The 23,288-nt window shown below is 49.7% G+C and overlaps 1 protein-coding gene across 3 annotated transcripts in view; it reads left to right on the forward strand.

The window, feature by feature from the left end:
• The window catches only part of ERGIC1 (endoplasmic reticulum-golgi intermediate compartment 1), a 101,964-nt gene that overhangs the window by 46,054 nt on the left and 32,622 nt on the right, over positions 1-23,288 (forward strand). For all 3 annotated transcript variants that reach the window (XM_017662910.3, XM_017662911.3, XM_073232253.1), the window contains 4 exons: positions 1,659-1,720; positions 7,965-8,037; positions 17,997-18,091; positions 22,170-22,294. In XM_017662910.3, coding sequence (XP_017518399.1) covers positions 1,659-1,720; positions 7,965-8,037; positions 17,997-18,091; positions 22,170-22,294 — 355 coding nt within the window. The remainder of the gene's footprint in view (positions 1-1,658; positions 1,721-7,964; positions 8,038-17,996; positions 18,092-22,169; positions 22,295-23,288) is intronic.

Below are 23,288 nucleotides of genomic sequence, written 5' to 3' on the forward strand. Positions count from 1 at the left end.
CAGGGAACTGAGGCTCAGAGAGGTTAAGTAAGTCTCGGGCCTGAAGTCGCACAGTGGTGGCGTCCTGCTTGAGCTCAGGCAGGCTAGCTGCAGTACATCGTCTCACCTCCAGCAGGCCTCTCGCAGCTGGAGCATTTGCAGAATAAGGAAAGTGTGTAGTTATAGAGTGTTGAGTTGTGTGCCACCTTCCTCCCCACCACACTCCCGGCCCCAGCTTCTAGTGCCCTTAGGGGCCCAAGCACAGGTGATTGGTAGCTGAGCAGGTAGGAGAGAAAGTAATGCCTTTTAACTTGGCAGCCCACAGGAATTTTTTTCTCCCCTGAGGTCTTAGGAAACCGAGCATGTTTCATATGTAATTAGAGTGAGCTCACGGAGTCAGGTATCAGATATTACACAATATTTCCAAGGCATTGCATTGGGTTAGCAGGGCCAACCCATTATCCCCAAGAGCCAGAGCAGCTGGCCTCCTCACCAAGCCAAGTTCTACCAAGGAACCTGGGAACATTGTGTGGACTTAGAGCTCTAGCAGTAGATCTTGGCTGCGTGAGAACTGTCTGCTCGGGTTCAAGTGAAGTGCAGGAAGCCAAGCGTGTGAGGAGCCTCCCTTGAGCATTCTGTGTTGAATCCTCCACAGACCTTAACTTCCTTGCTCCTCTCAATGGCCTGGCAGGGTCAAATAGTATTAGCCCCATTTTTACAGACGAGGAAACTGAGACTCTAAGAGGTGAAGTCATTTGCCTAAAGTCACACACTGAGGAAGAAGACCAGCGAGGATTTGAACCCAGGGCAGTCTGATTTCAGTGCCCTAAGTCTTATTAAACAGCTGGCTAGTATTACACCCATGTCTGTATGACCTCAAAACCCCCAGTTCTCCCACCATACCCCATGAGCCCTGTCTGCTCAGATGGGATCCATATGTAAGAAAGGTGTCTGCTCTGTGTCTGGGGCAGAGACCTGTGTTAGATAGGAGCCAGCACCATCATGAGCTGATGCTAAGACTGTGGGCCCAGGCAGGATTTTACTTTACCCTCATGCCCTCCAAGGCAAGGAGTTAAGAATCTCCAAGAAGCAGGCTGCAGGAACCTGCAGGAACTGGAAAGTGGGGAGTAGAAATAGAGGAGGCAGAGGGAGAAAAGGGAGGCGGGGGTGGAGAGGTGATGCTGGCCAAGAACAGGGTGCCATCACAGAATTCAGGAAAGACTGTTTGCCTGTTGGCTTCAGCATCAGAGAAACCCAAGGCTTGAGTTCAGTTCATTCCACAAATGCTTACCGAGTGCCTACTGTGGACCAGGCCCATACTAGGGCCTGGGGACATGGCAGGGGGCAAAACCAAGCAAGGTCCCTGCCCTTGTGGAGGTTACATTCTGATGGCGAAACACCCAACAAGAAACAACCAAATGTGAGGGGTCACAGTTATCTGGGATGGGTGGTAATAAGTGTGAAGAAGTGTGACAAGGGCTCTGTGGTTGCAGGGTCCCATCAAAAGGGGGTGTCCTTCAGGCCTCATGGAGGCCGTGACCTGAAACAGTGGAAGAGCTGGTTCTGGGAAGAACCGTGGCTTGCTGACCCCTGTGGCATGCCAGCCAACACCATTTTCCCTGTGCCTGAGACCCACCCTTTGTGCCCACCTCACCCCTGTCCCCTTTTTCTCTCCTCAGGTTTGACATCTACAGGAAGGTGCCCAAGGACCTTACGCAGCCAACGTACACTGGGGCCATTAGTGAGTAGCCACGCTCCTTGCCATAGCCCCTACCCCAACCTGTGCCTGCAGCCCCTGTGCAGCACTGTGAAGCATGGAGGACAGGAGAGACAGGAGGAGGAATGATGGGCAGCTTGTCAGGCCCTTCACACAGTTCCTCGTCTCATCTCTGTCCTCACTGTAGCCCTGTAAGGTGTAGGTATCAGGTAGATACACCAAAACCATCATCAGTAGCTGCCCCTGGGAGAGGAAACGGGGGCTCAGGGATAGGGTTGGGGGGAATCTTACTTTTCTCTTCCTGCCTTTTAGACTATTTGAGTTTTTGGCATAAGCACATTTTTAACCATTAAAAAAATAGTAAGAATCTCACCCAGAGTTTCGTGTTCTAAATGCCGGTCTTCAATAAAAGGACGCAGGGATCCTTGGAGAAACGACTGATCCCATCGCTGGGGCAAGAAGGGTACAAAATAAGCCTGGAGTGCCTTGTGCCGGAGAGCAGAGGGCCCAGAGGGAACAAAAAGGATGGGCACGCGTCAGCAGGAGCCAACCTGAGGGAGACCCAAGACCGACATGGGGGCAGTTTGAGTAACACCATAAATAATGGCATGATTGCCTTATAACCCAAAGAATTAAGAAAACATGTGAGTCCACATTGATACAAGTAAATGGGAGAGAGGGGATGCATCTTCCTCGTGGAAGAATTCCAAATAGTATATATGAATATATTCCCCTCCAAGAGGTGGAGCTTAGTTTTCTCCTGAGCATAGGCTGGGCTTAGTGACTTGCTCCCCAAGAGCAGAGAATGGAAAGGAAATGGTGACTTCACTGCGGGGACACCCAGGGACAGGATCTTAATGGTGGGATGAAGGTCAGCACCAACCAGGGAGAAGTCATGTAGATGCCACACACCCCAAGGGGCTATGATGGGACAGGCACCTCACCTCCGTGGGATGTTCCCCCAAATCACTGCCCAGGGTAGTTAGGAGAAAACATTGGGCAGCCCCAGATTGGGGGACATTCTATGGGACACCTGGCCAGTTCTCTTCAAAAGTGGCAAGGTCTTGACAACCACGGAAAACACTGAGGAACTGTCACAGATTTGAGACCAAGGACACGTGAGATACTCGATGCAGAGTGAGATCCTGGGTTTGGTCTGGGAGTAGGAAAAGGGCATTAGTGGGGAAACTGTCAATATCTGAATAAAGTCTGTAGCTTAATTCAGAGTATTGTACAATGTTAATTTCTTCATTTGGACAAATATACCAAGTGTGGTTATGGAAGATGTTAACGTAAGGGGAAGCTGGGTAAAGGGTGCATGGGAGCTCTTTGTACTATCTTTGCATCTGTTATTACTCTACAATAAAATGTTTATTAAAAGCAAAACAAAAGTGGCATGCAAGCAGGAATCCTTCAGCCTCATTTTCCAGAGGAGAAAATGGGCTCAGAGAGGGGAAGTGGTATTTAAAGTTTCACAACTCACAAAAGGTGGGCCTCCCTCACCTCCCTGGCCTCTGCAGCGCTTGATATGGGGGAGGGACCTGAGGACTGTCTCCTGAGCAGAACCCTGGAGCCGAAAAGTAAGATTGGAGTCCATTACCACCTCCCAGGGTGGAGCGTGGTCAGGTAGAAGGATGACCTTGAGGACCCTCCTCCCTTGCTGGCACTGCCCATCCAACCCTCATTAGTGCTGCACATGCCTTCTTTAGCCCTGGGTCTCCACATCTCTGGGGAAGGGAGCAGAGCAGTCAGGCAGCAGAACAAATGCCCTGCAGGGTTTGGGGCTGGCAGAGCTGGGTTCATTCTCCCATTTAGCAGCTGGGCAACCCTGAGCAAGCCAGTTCACCTCTCGGAGCCTCAGCTTCCTGATCTGGGGATTAAGTGAGACCACAGCTGCCAAGTGGAGGGTATGTGCTAAGTCCTCAGTGCTTGGACCAGGCTCCTCTTATCACTATCCTCCTGGAGCCACAGCCTGCGAGGGTCTGTGACGGCAGAAGCTGTGACACTTTGTGCCATAATACCCATGGAAAGGATGTTCAAGGGGCATGAGAGGAAAAGGGCTTGTTCATCTATCTGTTCAATTAGTTGATGAACTTGGTCAAAGAAATTCAAATGAGGCTTCCTGTCCCCTTCCTACTGCCAACTAACAGTTCAGACCTCTTCACAGTTTCTATAGTCTGACTCTTGTCAATCTATCAGGTGTGTATCCTTCTAGAATTTTAAAAATATATATTCAGACTTTGACATACCTCTGTCATTGTTTTGAGCATGGGTGAAGCTCACCACGCACACCATTCTTCCCCTCCCCTTTTCCGGCTGATGTGTCTTGGACACCTTTCATGCCCACACATAATGGCTGCCGCATTCCTCTTTCCAGCCACATCATAGTCCATTATCTGGACAACTACCATTTATGCAACCAGTTCCTAGAGGGTGGCTGTTCCCAATTCCAGTTTATGGTTACTACAGGCATCCTTGTCCATATATTTTTGTATTATCCTTATATGATTCTGTAAGGTAATTTTCCTAAAGAAGGAATTACTGGGTCAAAGGGCATGTGCGTTGTAAAATTTAAACAGTTTGCCAAATGACCCTCCAGGGATGATGTCTGATCTGTGGTCCCAGCCACAGTGTACGAGACAGTGAATTCCCTTACACAAGAGGAAAGGCGTGAGGCATGGGAAGCCAGCCCTAGCTACCATTTAGCGAACAAATATTTATTAACTAAGTCTCAGGGCCAGGCCCCATGCCAAGTACCAGGACCACAATGATGAATGGACTTCCGCCTTTGTCCTTGAGTAGTGTACAGCTGAGTGGAGAGACAGACACAGAACCACATCATCTCATTACATTGTGATGTGTGCTATTAATAACTGGAGGAACTGGCCAGGGCCATGGAGACTCACAGGTAGTGGTTGGAATTTTGTCATCTCTACTTAATCAGTCATGTACAGATCTCTTGATTTCCCAGAGTCTTGGGTCTTGGGTCCAACACCCTGTGTGCTGGCTGTCCCAGGTTCCCCACACACAGGCGTTCACCCAGGATCACATTCCTACTGTCCAGTGCCTGAGTCAGTCTCAGAGATGTCTAGAGTCAGAGAGCCTTAGCATCTTACCCAAACATGGCTTGAGAAATTCATCAAGGCTTCAGTATCAGAAGACCTTTCTGGTTGAAACACGTCCTACCTGCCATCATGTTTTTCATTCATTCATTCAAAAAATATTTATTTTGCATCTTCTCTGAGCCAGGCACTATGCCAGACCCTGGGGCCATAGTGGTGTGCTGAGGCATTGTCTCTGGCCAGTCTGGGGACAGGTTCTGGGGGAGCAGACATAGAGCCTGTAGGATCAGGACTGGTAGACACGGGTTTGAGCTGAGCATACTTGGCACTTACGTCCACATGCTAGGTTAGCCAGGCTTCATCCAAGCTTTGAACAAAGCACACAGGCTTCAGAAGAGGCCTTTCTAGCCCTGTCTCCCCACCTCCAATCTGGATAAAGTTAGAATTTTGGGGCCCATTTGTAGACTTGGAGCAAAAAATGCAGCTGAAAGACCTGGGTTGATCTGAGTCAGCACTGACCTTCAGAGACACTTCCCTGTTTTGTGCCTGTTATCATTTCAGCCTCCAGTGGGTTATGGAGCTTGAGGGTGGGTGGGAGGAGTGAAAATGATTCTGAAAATGTGGGTCCTATGTGATTCTGTTTAGAAAAGGTACAAGATGCCAGGGAAGGTTGCTGTGCCCACCCGGTGGGATCCTTTATTGGTAGTCATCATAACTGCAGTTTGCAGGTGGGAAGGGGGAGGGCTTGAGCCAGGATATTTGGATTGATAGCTGATCTTCTGCAGTGGATTTGTTCAGCAGCTAGAGAAGACATTTGACATTAATTTCTATGCCACAAAAACAAACATGGCCATTTTATATAACTGACATGGCACCTGTTCAGACATAGGTTGCAGAGTGAACAACCCATGACTGAAAAGGATATGTACATTATGCTGCTGTTTGCTTAGAGGGAAAAAGGATTTATGCATCTATGTTTGTATGTCTGTGTATATATGCTCTCTACGTACATGACTGTAACAGCAGTACCTCTGGGTGGAGGCTGTGTTCCAGAAGCAAGAAAGAGCCCCTCCTAGAGTGCCTTTTTATTCAACTGACTATTTTCCTTACCATGTGCATTTATTATCTCTACTGAAAAAAAAAATGGAGAACTCTTTAACACTCCCCATACAGTTTTTTGAATATTTGGAAGACCCCAGGAGTAGTCTTAGCATCCCCCATATCTTGGTGGCGACTCTGGGGATATCCTGTCTTGCCCTTCACTCAGAGTCTGAGATCGTGGGGCTTGTTGGGAATGTTGACTCTAGAATGCACAGTTTCCAGTCCTGTCCCTCCACCCGCCATCCAGTGCTTCCCTGGGCCAGCCTCTTCTTCTCTCTGAGCCTCCATTTCCACACCCTTACCATGGGCTCACGTGCTCCATCAGGCAGGAGTGTGAGGTGACAGGGTGACCGTGAATGCCCCCACAGAGGGGCACTTGGTGGTGCCCAGCAAACACTCCATCTCCACTCAGAATGCATTGTTGTTCACGTGAAGGCTGAGGTGACATGATGGTAGTGATGATGGCGATCATGACGGTGATGATAAATAACTGGTTTTGGTGCCCATCACAATTGCTTAGTCAATCCAGGTGCAGGCTGTCGGGGAGGGAGCAGAACCAGCAAGTGTGATAGGGAACTTTTTAAATTTTTGCAGGAAACTAAGGGCCAAACCATTTGTCAAATCACCAAACCCTGCAAGGTCTCCCTGATGAAAATCCGAATAATGAATTAATGCTCAAGCTGTTTTACCTGCCTGTGCTATTTCAAGCCCAGTCCCCGTGTTATGGAAAGTCTCAGAGCAGCCTTATAAGGCAGGTACTACTACTCTTGACATTTTACAGATGAGGAAACTGAGGCAGGAAAAGGTTAAGTAACTTTAACCTTGACCAGGGACGTACAGCAGGTGAGTAGTGAGGCCACAGTGTGCCAGCCCTTGCCCACTACCTGCCTCTGTTATAAGTCCAGATGAGGTGTGCTCAGCCCTCATTCAGTACCCCAGGGGCCATTCCCTGCCTATTACTCCCTCCTGTGGAATTTTTACCTTCTGGGATATCAGTCTAGTGGGAGAAATAGCCACAGTTAACCAATAAAATGTGCAAAATGTTAAAATAGAGTCTGGGAACATAGAGGAAAGAATGATCAGCTCCACTTCTGGGAGCAGTGGGAGCTTACCACCAGAAGGAACATGTGAGTTGGGCCTCTGCCTGGGAGGATGAGTAGAAAAGTTCACCACACAAAGAGAAGGAAGATGGGGAAGGACATCCCAGACAGAGGAACCACAGAAGCAAAGGAACAGAAAGGAGATGCATATTTAGGGAACAGCACATAGCTCCATGTGTCTGGGTGGTTAGTGTTGGGGAGATGGGGCTAGAGATGAATTGAGGGTCAGAGCCTGGGGCCCCAAGGAGTGACTCCAGGGGCCACAAACTCCACCCCTGCTGGGGAGCAGGCAGCCGAGATAAGTATGAGTGAAGTGGGCCGAGTCTGGAGCTCTGTTCACCTTCTCTGCATTTCAGACTTGAAGGACCACTCTTCACTTCTGTAAAGAACTGTCCCTTCTCTTGAGGCACAGCACACAGTATTCTCATTTTCCAACTCTGATGGGGATACAGGCACAATGTTGATGGCACCACATGAGCTGGTGACAAATGGCAGCAAGCATTCAACCTCAGCCTCAGAATCAAGGATGTAGGAGGGAATGGTGGGGCCAGGTGAGCTCAGACCTCATGTGGGAATAAGGGCTTGAGTGTCCTGAGACAGCCAGAAATCTGGAATTTTATGTGACATCTGTGGATTGTTCAATGTCAACTCCAAACCTTAAAATATATCTCACTCAAGCCAGACAGAACACATTTGTGGCCACCAATTGCAATCCCTATTTTTGACTGATCCCTGCATTACTGTGCTCTTGTGGAAGAAAGCTGGGCTGGCGCCTGGAAGATGTGCCTGTGTACGGGGGTCGGTGCAGGGGGACAGGTCCACCTTTCTAGGATCAAGCCTGCTACCTATTGAAGCCAAGAGTAAGAAGGGGCTTTGGAGGTTATGGGGGGCCTCTTTCCCCTTCCCTCTAAGCAGCTTTTCTCTGAGAGCAGCAGGAGAGGTGGGGGGTGGCCTCCCTCCGGCATCCCTCACACCCTTAACTGTCCTCTCTGTTGTCTCTTCCAGTCTCTGTCTGCTGCTGCCTCTTCATCCTCTTCCTCTTCCTTTCGGAGCTCACCGGATTCATAACGACCGAAGTGTAAGTTGCATCCCCTGATGGGGTATTCCAGAGCTTTCTCGGACCCCAGATGAGAAGAGAAAAGGGTTTTAAAAAAGAGAGAAACCTCCAAACATTCCAGCTCCTGGGGCATCTCTCGCTGTTTCTTAAAAGGGTTTTCAAGTTAGACCGAAAGCAAACGTGTTTTGTTTAAGCTGAAGAGAAAATTTGGGTTTTGTCCTACAGGGGGGCCTCCTGAAGCCACAGATGAGCAGAAATCATTTGCTAATGTTGCCATCCCTTTGTTTGGCCAGTGGGCTTTTTTTCCCCTCTGAATCATCACAGGGTCATTTGATATTAAGGCTGGAAGAGAAATGGGTGCAGCTTCCTACACGAGGGGGGCGAGGTTGCTGACATCAGAGCCCAGCCCCCTCAGCAAAGCCCCTTCCCTGTTCTCAGGCCCACACTTGGTGAGGAATCAGTGTGGGTTTCCTGACAGTAATTGACGCATTGTGAATCCATCCCCGATTCCTAGAATCATTTGTTGTCCGGATAACCTAGTAAATGCTCTGGGGTGTGTGTAACACAGAATACCATTGGAATTATTCAGTCACGGCCTCATCAAATGCCCCTCTGAGATGAAATTAGTCCCAGGAGCTTCCTGCCTTGGCCACTGGCTTGAGACTTCCAAGCCTCTTCGTTTCTGTGTTTACAGCCCAGAAAGGCATCATAGGCTGCACCCTAGCCACCCACTCCCCTGTTAAAACGCTGGAATTTTCTTTCTCACTCATGGAATTTCTTGGTTTCCTTTGCCTCCCTCTCAGCCACAAGACAATAGGAAACTAAAAACATAGCTACTTAGCTCAGGATGGTTCTTGCAGCTGTATAAACATTACCACCTAAACTGTCCAACAGCCCTGGGAGGTAGTTGTCCCCTCTTCACAGGTGAGGAAACTGAGGCTCAGAGAGGGGAGGGGATTTGCCCACAGTTATGCACAGAGGAGGTGGCTCCAAGCCCACAGGAGTGCCACTCTTGCCCTACCTTTACTCGTTTCTGGATGTAGCTTCCTACCCTCTGCTGGTCTGGGAGAGTTTGCTTTCCCTGTCCCTCTGATCCTGTTTTTAACCCTTATGGCACCAAAGCCCAGAGGATCTTAGGGAATGGTGGGAAGAGCACTGGACACAACACTGGGGGGACCCAGAGCCAGATCTGCCTGATCACCACTTTGCTCTCTGACCCTGGGAAGATTGCCAAACCTCTCCAGCCAAACGGGGAGGGTACACCAGAGTCAAAACTCCCTTTCAGGTCTGGGGAGGCTTGTCTGCTTCCCAAAACATGAACCCCTGGGCATGAGCAAGTCAGAGAAGGGACTTTGTTATGCCCAGCCCCTAAGGGGGGACAGCCCAGTTAGTGTCTTCCTCTCTGTGCACATTTGGGCCACTGGATATCTCAGGGGTCACCTCATCGTGAGTCGGAGGTGGAAGTGGATAGCTTGATGAGTCCTGCCGGCTTGGTGAAGGACCTACTGTGTGCTGTGCACCTGCCAGTCTGTCCAGGCTACGCCCCATTCCCTGGGAGAGGGGCTGTTATTGCAGGCCCCTCATGTTTTGAGCAAGGTGAGCAAGGTCCACATGTGACATCTTCAAGGAAGGAGTCCCAACCTTGTCCCCAGCATCAGGTGGGAGGCTTTCCAAATCCAGGCAGGGGTACTAGCAAGTACAAACGCCCTGAGGCAGGAATTACCTGGTGTAGGTGAAGAGCAGGCAGCATGCTGGTGTGGCTGGAAAAAAGTGAGAAACCAGGGTGGGTGGAATATGGAGTCGGTGGAACCAAGTCGGGCCAGGACCTGCACATTGCTGTGTCTTAATGGGCACCATCCTTGGTCCTGAACTCCCAGAAGTCAGAGGCCAGGTTTGCCTCATTCACTGCTGTGTGGCTCCATGTTCAGAGAAGCTGGAAGTGCCAGCAGTACACACAGGCAGTCAACAAGCAAACAAATCTAGATATATCAAGTAGTGATGAGGGTTCTGAAGAAAAAAACAGAACAGGGTAGGAGACAGAGAAGGTATGTGATATTTTGTGAGTCTTAAACACGATTATTTACCTGGAAGGTACTGAATGTAGTGCATGATATACTTCAATTTCAGTAGACCCATATCTCTTCATACATTTATCATTTCATATGTATTCCCCATTTAACACTAAAGAACTTGTAAGGCTGTTCAGTGCCTGACTCTATAAATGTTTATTTCCTTATCCCCCACCTTGAATTAAGAGTGGGCCTCCCTCGCCCTCTGACACTGTGAGGGGTGGCTGCTGGTCAGCTCATTCCATAATGTGGTGCAGGGCTGAGGCAGTGGGCCCCAGGCAGGTAGGTTTTGATGTCAGAGCTTGTACCTGGAGCAGGTGGGGCCCTGCCTGCTGTGTGAAGGGCACGCAGGCAAGGCAGAGCAGCTTACTCCGTTTCCCAGGAGCACAGGGTATTCTGGCTGCGCTGCTCTGTGCCCTTCCCTTTTCCAGGATTTCCTCTTCCTGGCCTGGGGACAGGGTACACGGGGACATCCTGGACAGTCTGGTACCACCACATCCCTGGCGAGGGAGAAGGACAAGAGTGAGGGGAGGAATCAAAATGTGCCGGCCGCTCAGTCAGTGTTTGCCTTGTGTCCGGCCCCATGCTGAGCTCTTCTCCATTTGTGGTGTGAGCGGCTGGAGAGAGGATGGGAGGCGAGATCTGTCGGGGCCCTGGGGCCCGAGGCTGCAGCTATGACAGTAGTGTTCAGCAGTGCCCCTAATGTTCCCTCCCTCTCTGCTGCCATGTGACCAAGGTGGCCCAAAGGGAGTCCGTGGGGGTGAGGACTGGGGACCCCAGAGAAAAGCCAGGGGCAAAGGATTGCTTCTTTGGGGTCCTCCTATTATCAGATGCTTCTCTGACCCCAGGAAGCCTGTTGGTCTGGGAAGAACTCAAGGTCACAGTTCTTCTACTTTTCTGAGTGGCTGGCCTTCCCTGGCAGTTCTGTGATAGCAGTGGGTCAGCCTGCCCCTGCCCACCCCCCACCATGAGATTGTAACCCGAGGAGCAGAGGTCACCACTAGCTGGAGCACTGTCACTCCTGCCCCAACCTGGGGTTATCAGTGACATAAGATGCTATTCTGGCCTGGCCAGGGAGGGCGGGAGGCCTGTTTGCTTGGAGGGTTGGATTCCAACCTGGGCTTTGTTCAGGTCATTAATTATCCTTGGGAAAGTGGACCCACAGGATGCTCTGAGTTTCTAGGGGAGCAGCCCCCCTTTCCTTGGAGAGCATGGCTGCAGAACCTTCCAGCCTTTAACTGCCCAGGCTCTGGCCACTCTTAATTATTAACTTCATGAAGATTTATAATAGGAAAATGTTGTAAGTGAAACTCTCCATTGATAATTTATAGCATATTACACTGTATTATACTTTCCAGTTATGATCTATAACAGGCAACCAGGTGCGACCCAGCCACCTAGGTTAACACTTTACAGTGATAATCTCACTTAATCACCACAAAACCCTTTGAGGTAGGTAGCCACAATAAGGTTAGGAAGTTGTAGAGCCAGGGTCAAACCCAGGTCTGTCTGCCTCCTGAGCCCAGACTCAGCATCCCCACCCTATCATATCACCCTTTTCTGCCCAGAGCATTTTAGAGCCCCAGGCACATGGAAGCTGCTACTTTTTGGTCAGAATATTTGACGGGAGGACTTACATGCTCTCTTCTGGGTGAGGTGGCCAAATAGGCGGTAGGAACTCCAGGAAAGCATTCCCCACCTGGTAGGAACTTGGAAGTCACCTTTAACTGTGGTCTCACATGTTTCCAGTAGCAAGCCCAGAGGGGGAGACCAATAGCTTAACCAGGAGGAGGAGCTAGACGTCTCCCTTGGAGCCCAGGTCACCCACTCTGAGGGCTAGACTATGATCCAAGGCTGGGCAGAGAACCACAGTTGTCACATGAAAGGGCAATGGGAGACCTGAAGGCTTCTGAGCATGGAGATGGGGTTGTGTTCATGCCTCAGAGACATCACCTCTTATGAAGGTGGTTTGGGGCAGGGCAACCCCAGAGGTCAAGGCCCTCATTAGGAGGCTGAGCAATGGCTCAGCAGAGGGGCTGAGAGTCCTAGGGTGATGGCTGTGAAGGAGGTGGAGGCAGGACTGGGTGGCTGCAAAGGGTTGATTTTGGAGACCTACCTGGTAGATAAGAGATACATCTACTTATACCTGTAATAAGTCAGGTATAATACTGGGAACGGTCAGGATTTAAAGCCTTCTGGAGGCTTGCTTGCATAACCTACATCCCTCGCTCCTGCTGCAAGTCCTTGCCATGGGCCTCACTGCTAAGTTTCCATTAAATCAAATTATTAAGCAGGGAGGTCTGTGACTTTGGGCAGGAATCTGAACTATTCAAGTGCTCTTCTAAAAGCAAATAAAATTGTTTTCTGTAGATGTCATCGGACTCACGCCTCAGCCTAGAATTTCAAGGCCCTCTGTTACATTCCACCTCCACTTCCCCTGCCCACACCTCTCAGGGCCTTTATTCTCCTTCCCTACATGGCCACCACTTACCCACCCCCACGCAGTCCAGGCCCAGATCCCTGACTTCTGACATCCCCCCACCTGGAATGCACCCCCATTCCTCGACCAGCACACATGGGTACCTCCCCTGTTCATTCCGCAGAGGCTGTGAGCACACATTTTGTGCTGCCAGGCCGGGGACCCCTAACCCTGCTGGGGGAGCCAGACACTCCAGGGGGCTGCGGCAGGTGGAGCAACAGAGGGAGGCTTGTGGGGCACAAGGGGAGTGGACCCCTTCACACCTTCCATGCCCTACTGTAGGTACTTGGGCTGTGGGTGGGGTGCAGGAGTGCATCTGAAGATTATCAGAAAGACAGTGACACCAGCGCCACTGGGGGCCCCTTACCCCTGAGTTTTTTATTGGTTCCTGCCCCATCCAGTGTAATGCAGTTGGAGGAGCATGGCTCTGGGCTCCAGTGGCTCTAAGTTCAGATCCTGCCACTGCCTCTTCCTGGCTGTATGATCTTGACCAGTCTTTTCTCTGTCTTCCTCTGAGGCCAGTTTCATCCATGTGAAAAGAGAACAGTTACTCCTAGTAAACTGGCTGGCTGTGAGCATTAAATGAGATACTCAGTGCATGAAAGCCTTCAGCATAGTGCCCAGTACCAGCCGGGTGCTCCCAACTGGAGCATCGCCTCTGATGAGTTAAAAGCAAGGCCACCTTTTATTCAGGCCTTAGAATGTACCAGGGACTGTGCTTAATGCCTTACACACATGAACATGATTAACCCTTGTGATGAGAAAAACAGCTTGTGTGGAAAACAATTTTGTTTTTCTGAGTCACTGCCTAGGCACTTTAGAGTATGATAACGCTACTCACACCCAAAGTCTGGTCAATTAGATAAGGACTTTAGTGTATGAGTCCCACTGTCACTTTCTGCTTTTACTTTTCTTGGGGCAACTTTAAAAATAAACCCTTAGAGTTAAGCCTGTGAAAACCCATGACTTCTGGCTCCATCACCTTTGAAGGAGTAGGTGCTTGCTCTCTATCCCCTGCTGGCTCGTACACTGGGACAGAGGATTATCCTTCCCTGCCTCATTGTATTCCCTGACCACCATCTGTAAATATAAATCCTGCGACTCTTCTTCCTTTGTGTGGGTATATTGAAACCAGACCCTCTATCAAAAACAACCCTGACGTGGAAGCTCAGATGCTAAGGGAGTTACCTGCCAACTTGTGTGAGTGGCTGTGCCCCCTCATTCAGAAGGTCATAATCTGCATATTCTCAGTTCAGTGCACCAGTTATGTACACCAGTGAGGGCCCAACACAGTCCTCACCATAATGCTGTGAGCTGGATAGCTGTTATTATCAACTCAGAAAACTCTGGACATTTATTGAGCACTTACTATTTACTAAGATTGTGCCACGTCTTTTATTATCCCTCTTTCACATTGGGGGAAGCTGAGGCTGGTGGCTTGCACAAGATCAGCCAATAGATGTCAGAGCCAGGATATGAACCCTGAGAGCCTAGACTTCCACCAGATGCCTTATTCTCTTTATCAAGAAGGGCCTGTGCTATTTCCTCAGAGATAAGTAACATACACACCTCTGCCCTGGGGCAGCCTGCAGCTTTCCCACCAGTCCTCACGCTGTCCTGTGAAGTAGCCAAAATCATCCCTTTTTTTTCTTTCTTTTCCTTGTCTCCTCTTTTTCTCCCTCCTCTCCTCCCTTCTTTTCTTTCCTTTTTATAGTGAAATACATGTAACTTACAAATAGCAAAGTGCACACATCTTCAAGGTGAGATTCGTGAATGTTCGCCTGCATTTACACCCATGTCACCATCACCCCATCAAGACAGTATATCTCCACCCCGTGAAAGGTTCCCGTGTGCCCTCTTCCATCAGTAACCCCACCACCACCACCACTATTCAAAATTCTATTTTCATAGATTAATTTTGCCTATCTTGAAACTTCAGAGAAAAGCTTTCCCAGTTTTACAGTTGAGGAGACCAAGTCTCAAAGAGGTGAGCAGCTTGTGCCAGGTCCCCGTGTTTCTCAGTGGCAGAGCCAGCAGGTGAGCCTACATTTGTCTGCCACAGCCCTACAGGTCTTCTCATTGCTCTTGCTAGTGACAGAAGGAATCAGGCCCATGAGAGATCCCAGACAGCAGTGAATCCACAAAAAGTATTTATTTTCCCCTCCAGGTGGTCTGATTTCTGGCATGCATTCACCTTTTAAAGTTGGTTCCTCCCCAGCCAATAACGGTAGCTAGCCTTGGCAGGCTGCTGTGAGTGACGGCCATAGGCAGGCTTGCAGTGCTAGCTGACGGGGGCTGGAAGCCAGCAGCCCTGGGACGTTTGTCTTGACTTCATTGGGCAGGTGGCACAGGCGATCGAACCATGTTTATCCTGCAGCCCGGGGTTCTTCACGAAGCCATCTGAGAGTAGCCAGTTCTGGCCTTACATAACCAGGCTGGTCCCAAGCTCTGCAGGCCGTGCGTTTTCCATCCCTCCCCAGCACTTCAGTCTCTTTGTTTTGGGTGGCACTGAGGAGCCTGGGCTCCGTGGGCTGGGAGAGGCCTCGTGGAGCCTCAAGGGTGAGCTCAGCCTGATGCCACACCTGGCATTCACCTCACTCTGTACTGAGGTCACCTCCAGAGGATTGCCAGGGAATGACATCATCCCACGTCTCCTCAGTGATGGGCACTCTCCCTACCTCCCAGGTAGGAAAGGTGAGTAGTTTCAAGGGAGAGTCTTGCTCTGCTGGGAAGGGAAGCTGGAGGCTCTCCCTAGGTGACCATTCTGTTAATCACCCCACAGTCTCATTACTCCACAACCTGCCAGAATTGCAAATCAAGGCTGGGGTAGAAATTGGGTGCTGAGGGCTGGGGAGGAGCCCTTGGCAGTGGAGAATCGGATCTTCCTGCAGCATAGCCTCCTGTGGTCCTGCTGCTGCTCTCCCACTGGCCCACTGGTTCTTCCTGTTCTCTGGCATGGGCCAGCCCTGCCTGTGAGCCTGCCCAGCATGGGCCCTGCCTGTCCTCTCCGGGCCCCTCATTTCCTCCCTTATCCTCATGCTGAGGATGAGAGGGAGGGGAAGGCAGTGCGAGCCCTGGAAAGCCTGGGGCTCAGGTGGAATGCAGACCTGGGTTGGGATTCTAGCTCTACCATTTCCTGCTATGTGTGACCTTGGGGGTGGGATTCACCTTCTCAGAGCCTCAGTTTCCTGGTTCTAAAATGGGGATCAGGACATTTCACAGGAGCACATGGGATGATGTGAACTCACACAGGTCAAGTCTGATTGGGCTTTTCCTGACCTAATGGGCTGGAAGCCCAGCAATCTGAAGCCTAAGCCTAATCTGTTGCTCTTTTGTCCTCAGGAACATCTTTGTGACCCCCATAGAGAACAAGTCCCGAGTTACTTTTTGAGCCCACCGTTTCTTGTTACTTGAGCACCAGCTGCATCATATGACATGCCTGGGGCACAAAGACAGGGACTTAGTGAAAACAAAATGCTTCTGTCCAACACATTCTTTCCCAAAGAAGTGCGCATTTACAAGACTCTCTTAAGGTCTAATTGTTTAAAGCTAGCAAACCTTCTTTAATTCAGCCTGTGAACAGGACCCAAGGGGCCTTATTAATGTTTAAAATAACCACAGCCTGGCCACTTCACTGCCCACTAGGGCGGGCCTTTAGCTTCAGTCCTTCTCCCCACGGGGAGTTATCTGGCAATCAGAAGTGGGCTTCCAACACAGCCATCTGATGTCCACTCAGTGGCTCCTCACAGATGCTTCCAAGACACTCGGAGCTCAGCACAGCCACATGGAACTCAGTACCTTTCCCTCCTCAGCAGTCCTACTCTTTTTCCAGGGGCTCCCAGCCCAGTGAATGCTACCAGAAAGAAACATGGCAGTCTGCCTGCATATCTTGCTCAACTACCCAACACCTTGTCCATCAGCAAGACCTGCCTGCTCTAGCACACCTTAGCCCACATCCCTGCCTCTCTCCTTTCCCACCGTGCCAGCTGAGGCCGCCATCTCTCACCTGCAGCACTGCAGCAGACCCCACCCTGTGAGGTGACCTCCTTTCAGTTCCCCAGACCGGCCATGCCCTTCCCTTTTCCCCTTCCAGGCCTTTGCACATTCTGCCCCAGGATTCTCCCTCCCTCTTTGCCAGGACAGCCTCCTCATCCTTCAGACCTGAACTCCCATCTCCTCAGAGAGTCTCCCCTGCACCCTCTCTGCAGGGGTCAGTCATCCTGTTGGTCCCTCTCATGACACTGCAGCTCCCTGTCCAGTGATCATAGTTGGTATAAGGAATCACTAGGGATGAGTGGGGTCTCTGTAAGCTCTATGAAGGCAGAGACTGCATCTGATTCCTCACTGTCTTTAACACTTGACAGGTAGTAGGGGTTCAAAAAATACTTGTTGAGTAAACACATGTTGCTAACAGATCCCAATGGGGTGTCGTTGTCCTTGACAGCCAGGTATCATGGGAGCCACCTGCCCCCAAACTATGCCTGCCCCAGCAAAGATGTCCATTTTCCTATCCTTGAAACCTGTGAATATGTTACCTTGTTTGGCAAAAGTAACATTACAACTATGATGATATCAAGGGTCTTGATATGGGGAGGTGATCCTGGGTTATCCAGGTAGACAGGATGAAATAACTAGAGTTTTTATGAGAAGGAGTTAGGTGGTCAGAGAGAAGACAAGGTGCTCTGTGGCTGGCTTTGAAGATAGAGGAAGGGGCTGTGAGCTGGGGTGGCTTCTAGGAGCCAAAAAAAACAAAAAAGGCAAGAAAGCAGATTCTCCTCTGGAGCCTCCAGGAGTACAGCCCCATTTAGACTAAATGCAGACCCATTTAGACTTCCGGATTCCAGAAATATAAGATAATGAGTGTGTGTTGTTTTAAGCCATTAACTTTGTGATAATTTGTTACAGCAGCTGCAGGAAACTAATAGTCTAGTCTCATCTCAGACCCAGTGACTGCTCCAGGGCTGTGTGAGAGCTGGAACCCTGAGGACTTCCTAGTCAGGTGGGAGGGAGCCTTCAGAGATGAGGGAGTAAGACACCATGTGCCCATCCTTGGAGGGCCCACACTTCTCATTTTAGGTGTTCAGACCACCCATTAACAGTGGGGGTGGTAGCCTTATTTAACAGATGAGTTCAGAGGTAAAGTTATCTGCCTAAATTCACACAGGAAATGGCAGAGCCAGGATTGGAACTTGGATCTGTCTGACTGCACACTGTGTCCTTCCCCCATGTGCCATCCTGTCCCTAAGTGGTAAAGTCAGCATTGGAGAGCTCCAGGGAGCCTGCCTCCCTGTTCCTAAGCAGGCACAGGCTTCTCCCAGATGGGGTCAAGGTTATCTGAGCAGTGGTCCCAAGTGAATTGGCCCCTGCCTGTCCCCCACATCTGGGATGGGTGCCATCTTGCCAACAAAGGCTTCATTACTTGTCTCCCTCAGTGTGAACGAGCTCTACGTCGATGACCCGGACAAGGACAGCGGGGGAAAAATTGACGTCAGCCTAAATATCAGTTTACCTAATTTGCACTGTGAATGTGAGTATTCCCAGCAGCCCTCTACTCCACTAAGACCCTTCCTTTAGGCAGAGCTGTGTGTGCAGAAACGGCAAGGTAACTGGGCAAGTGCACAGGACAAGAAGCTACAAACAAGTAGCATAAGATTCTCCCCACTTTCTTTGTGGGGAGAATGTAATCAAATGTTCATGCATTTGGAGGTTATCTGGAATAAAAAACACAAGAAACTGCTAACAGGGGTTACCCCTGGAGAGTAGCCATGTTGACATGGGTGGTGACATTAGGCCAGGTTGCCAAGAAGCAGAGCCTGAGATTATCTGCAAGTGAGTATTGAGAGAGGGCTCTCAGAAGGAACTGTAAGGGTGCGAAGGGGGTGAGAGGACAAGCAGAGACGTGTGTTAGGTTGAAGTCTAATTACAGCCCATGGCAAGCTGTGGTATGGGAATAACACCACAGTTTGTACCAGCTGGTAGCAAGAAGGCCTGTCTGTTACTATCTATGTCCTTGGCTAATGGCTGCAGGATGGTGTTGCAGGGAGAAGTGAAGGTCACATAACCTCTGGTTCATCTCAAGGCAGAGAAACCTCCAGCCAGCCAAGAGCAGCCACCTGGAGAAGGGTGCAGCTCTGAGCTGATAGTAGCCTTCAGGAAACTTCCTTTTTTAAAAATTTCACACTCTGTTTTTTTCATTTGCTTCAACCAAGAGAATGAATTACTTGTATAAAACAAAACTCACTGGAAGTTTGGTTTGGAGTTACATTCAGGCTTCTTTGCTCACTAAAACTATGTGATCCTGGCTAAGGTGACATCTCCAAGCCTGTTTCCTCACCTGTAAAATGCACCTAGTGCCATCTATTGCCTGAGGGTCTTAGGAGGATATGATGAGCTGGCTCCTAGACTGGTATTCACTCCCGGACTTGGTTCTAGCTGTCCCTCTCCCCCAACTGGCATGCAACCCGATGCAGGGCCATCTCCTCTTCCCACCCCCTCACTTCTTCCTGAAGGGCAGAACATTGAGTGGGCCTGAGGGCAAAGGTAGGGAGAGATTCAGCCCTGTTACTGCTTTGGTGAGAATTATGTCACAATTTTGAATACACAGTGGGCCCTGAGCCAGGAAACCTGTTGAAATAGGTTGGTTTTATTTTTATTTTTTCTCTTAGAAAAATAATTAATCTGGCAGCTTCTCATTCAAGAGTTGGCCATTTCTCTGGAACAAGGAAATTCTTAGTCAGGCCAGAGGACTGGGACCAGTGGGACAGGGGAGGGAAGGGATGTGGTTCCAGGCTCCATCCCAGCTCCAGGCAGCAGCCCAGGAGGGGCCGGGCAACCTCAAGCTGTGGGCTGTGCCAGCCCCCCAACCCCGCTGCTCCACAGGCCCATCACCTGAGCCTGGGAAGCTCCTGCTGGAGACCCACATCCTGGCTTTTGTTCAAAAGAACTTCACATTTTTATTATAGAAAAAAATGCATGCTCATCATTGTTCCTTTGGAAAATCCAAAGCAGCAGAGATAAAAGAAATGGCCCATAATTCCACCCCTGACAACAGTGTCAGCTGACAGTTGACGCCATTCCATCCTGTTGGCCTTCCTTTCTGTGCACTTCTAAACATGACTGAGATCAGGCTGCACGTACGATCTCACATCCTGCTTTTAAAAATAATATTTTTTGTTATACAACTAATAAAGGAATACATTTCTTATTTTTTATTTTTTAAAAAGATATATGTTCAAAATACAGGAATATATAAAGAAAAAAGTAAAGTAAAGATGTATGTGTTCCACAGCTTGCCCCAGAGGAAGTCTCTGAGAGCAGTTGGGACCCCTTCCCTCATTCCTTTGTGTCTGTCTGTCTGTCTACAAATACATACCATGTTTGAGTTTTGGTTTTTGGTTTTTTACATAATTGGGGCCCAAGTGCATGGGACCTTTCTGGGCTTACTTATTTTTTCCACTAATATCTTGGAGCTGTTCTTATATTACTCATAATATTAGTAAAATAATAACCACAGCTGCCATTTATTCAGCTTCTACTCTGGGCTAGGCCCTGTCCTGAATCCTTTGGCTGTGTTAGTGCATTAAGATGAGAGGTATTCTGGCAGAGTGGCCAAAGGGTGTGGGCTCTGGGTGGAGAGTCCATGAGTCCAATCCAGGCTCCATTGTTTCCTAGCTATGAGGCCTCAGGCATGTTACTTAACTGCTCTGTCCTTAGTGTTCCCCAGTACAGGACTGGTCTGATGGTATAATTCTCCCCCATGGGATGTTCCGATAATGCATTCTTATATAACGCACTTAGAAGAGTGCCTAGATCATACTGAGGGGTATTATGTTTAGTACACATGGTGTGGGGGTTCACGGGGAAAACAATGTAGCACAGAGAAGGCAAACAGTGAATCTGTGGCATTTTACTACACTGATGGACAGCGACTGCACTGGGGTATAGGTGGGGACTTAATAATATGGGTAAATGTAGAAACCACATTGTTTTTTCATGTGAAACCTTAATAAGAGTGTATACCAATAATACCTAAATAAAATTTTTAAAAAAAGGAGTGCCTAGATCATAGTAAGAGCTGTTTTCATTTTTTTAATGAAATTATCCATACAAGCCTAGAATAGAGGAGGAAACAGAGGCACAGAAAGGTTAGGTAACTTGACTGATGTCCCACAGCTAGTAAGGGGCAGAGCGTGGAGCTGCAGAGAGTGGCAGCCTGGAGCCCAAGCTCTTAGCCACTGCCCTGCTTGGAGCTGCCTCTCCCCACTGTGGATTTAGCTCATTCCTTGTGTCCCTGCTGCACAGGATTCCAGAGGGGGCTGTTCCACTGAGCAGCCCCCTGTTGGGAGGCAGGTGGGTTGCTTCCAGTTGTGATGATTTCTGGAAGATTGCTCCGAGCAGCCTTGCACACTCGTCTGGACATGTGTGCTTCTGGATGACAGGCTCCTGGGGCAGAACCGCTGAGTCCAACAGGGATCTGCTTCCATTTCTTTTAATCTGAGCATTACGGCGTCAGCATCTCCCACACACTGCAGACCTGGGAGCATCATTTTTAATGGCTGCATCACATTCCCTTCTATGGATAGGCACTCACTCACTTCCCCACCCCTACTGGGGAATACAGGTTGCTCCCATTTCCCCCTTTTATGGTTGGCTCACTTAAAATTGCTTCCAGCTGCTCTTTCTCTGTATTGCAATTTTTCTAGTGCTTCTTTCAGGGAAATTCCTGCATTTCCATAGTTTACAAGCCCCATGGACTGTGTTGGGGAGTGCAGTTGGCATGGGCCTGCCCATTTTATAGATTGGGAAGCTAAGTCACATAGTGAGGTGATGGAGAGTCACATTGGAACCAAGGACCAGGACTCGAGATCCCAGGTTTCCCATTCAGGCCCTGAGGAACCCAGAGAAGTGCCCCAGTTCCTGGAGGGCAGGGCCTCGAGAAATAGACATTGGGTAGAGATAAGTGTGAATGAATGAATGATGAATGCCTATCCTGTTCACCCAATGAACCCAGAGACTACCTGAGACACATTACCTGCTGACATTTATTAAACACTTGCCACTTACTGTACCTCAGGCCTGCTTCTAAACGTTTTCTACACATTTTAACTATTTGATCCTCATAATTCTCCAGGGAAGATTTAATTATCATCACCCCCATTTTCCAAAGAAAGAAACTGAGGCATTGAGGGGTTAAGTGCCTCAGTTGCACAGCTGGTAAAAGGCAGGCTTAGGATTCAGATGACCTTTTAACCCCAAGCCTGTGCTGCCTCCCTGCAGCCTTGCATTCAGTGGGGCCATCACCCCTGCACCTCAAGGTCCTCCAACCCTGGCCCCCAGAACTGCTCTCTCCCTGGACTCTTTCCCCCTTCCTTTCCACCCACAGGCAGTGGCAGGGGCCAGGAACGTTGTGGGCTTGCTTCCTCTTAGGCCAGTGATCACTTTTGCCCCTTCACTGGCTGACTTCCTTTCTGTGGCTCTGGGCCCCAGACTGAGCTCCTGGAGGGCCTGGGCCCACCTGGCCATGGAGTGGATGCAAGAGGGGTCCTGAGAGGAGGATGCTGTTGTTCTGCGTGTCTGTGACTCTCTTCTCTCCTTGGCTCCCACAGTGGTTGGGCTCGACATACAGGATGAGATGGGCAGGCATGAAGTGGGGCACATCGACAACTCGATGAAGATTCCACTGAACAATGGGGCAGGCTGCCGCTTCGAGGGGCAGTTCAGCATCAACAAGGTATGGAGACACTTCATGGGCCCCTGTTACCTGCTCCCGTTACCTGCTCCCCATCCATTTGACCCCTTTCCTACCCAGAAACCAGATGGCAAAACAGGAATGGCAGAGCAGTTGTCTACTGGCCCCTGCCTAGACAGAGCCCATGGCAGGCTGAGCATCCTGCTGAGAATCTGGGTGGAGATTCCAGGCCCCCGAGGTTTGGAGCCTCTGCTGGATGCTTCAGAAAGGGGCTACTCTTCTCCCCAGCGGGGAAGGCAGCAGCTGATGAGAAGGCTGTGAGGTCTGTGGCCTCGAGCACCCCAACTTTGCTTTTCCTTGGCCAGGCACTGCCCTCCAAGTCACTTGACCCTTCAGTTTTTACATCTTCAGTTTGAAGATGTGATGATATAATGATAACCATCCACTTCACAAAGTTTGAGGAGTAAATGAGCTATTACACATACATTAAAAAAACTGTGGAACACCGTCTGCATTCCAGAGTGGGCTTTGGGCTCTGAGGCAATGCATGGAATAGGTGGGCAGACTTCCTGCGCTGGTGGAGCTTCCTTTCCTAGTGGAGGCAGACAGACAATATGCAAACTGAAAAGCATTTCAGTGGGTGGTAATGGTGTGATAAGGAGTAAAGCAGAGGAGGAGTGATTGTGGTATGGGTTCAAAAAGACCTGGTCTGCTCCAGAGGCTATTCGTCGTTTTGTTGCTAGAACCAGAAACTTCAAATTCTAATTCAAGGGTGCAAGTGCGGTACCTTTGGGAATGCCAAGGAACCCAGCAGGAGCCCACAGAGGTTGCTCTGCACATGCCCCACTCTCCCAGCTCTTTTTATGTACTACCACAGTGCAGCTTCTCGACAATGCAATGAGGTGGCACCATTCTACCAATGAGGAAAGTGAGACCCAGAGAGGTTTAGTATCTTGCCCAAGGTCACATAGGTGTCCCATATCCCACAATTTCCCTTTCCAGTCCCGGCCAGACTGAGCCACTGGCCAGTCCTGGC

The sequence above is a fragment of the Manis javanica genome, chromosome 1, assembly GCF_040802235.1.
Source record: "Manis javanica isolate MJ-LG chromosome 1, MJ_LKY, whole genome shotgun sequence".
In the NCBI taxonomy this organism is placed as follows: Eukaryota; Metazoa; Chordata; class Mammalia; order Pholidota; family Manidae; genus Manis; species Manis javanica.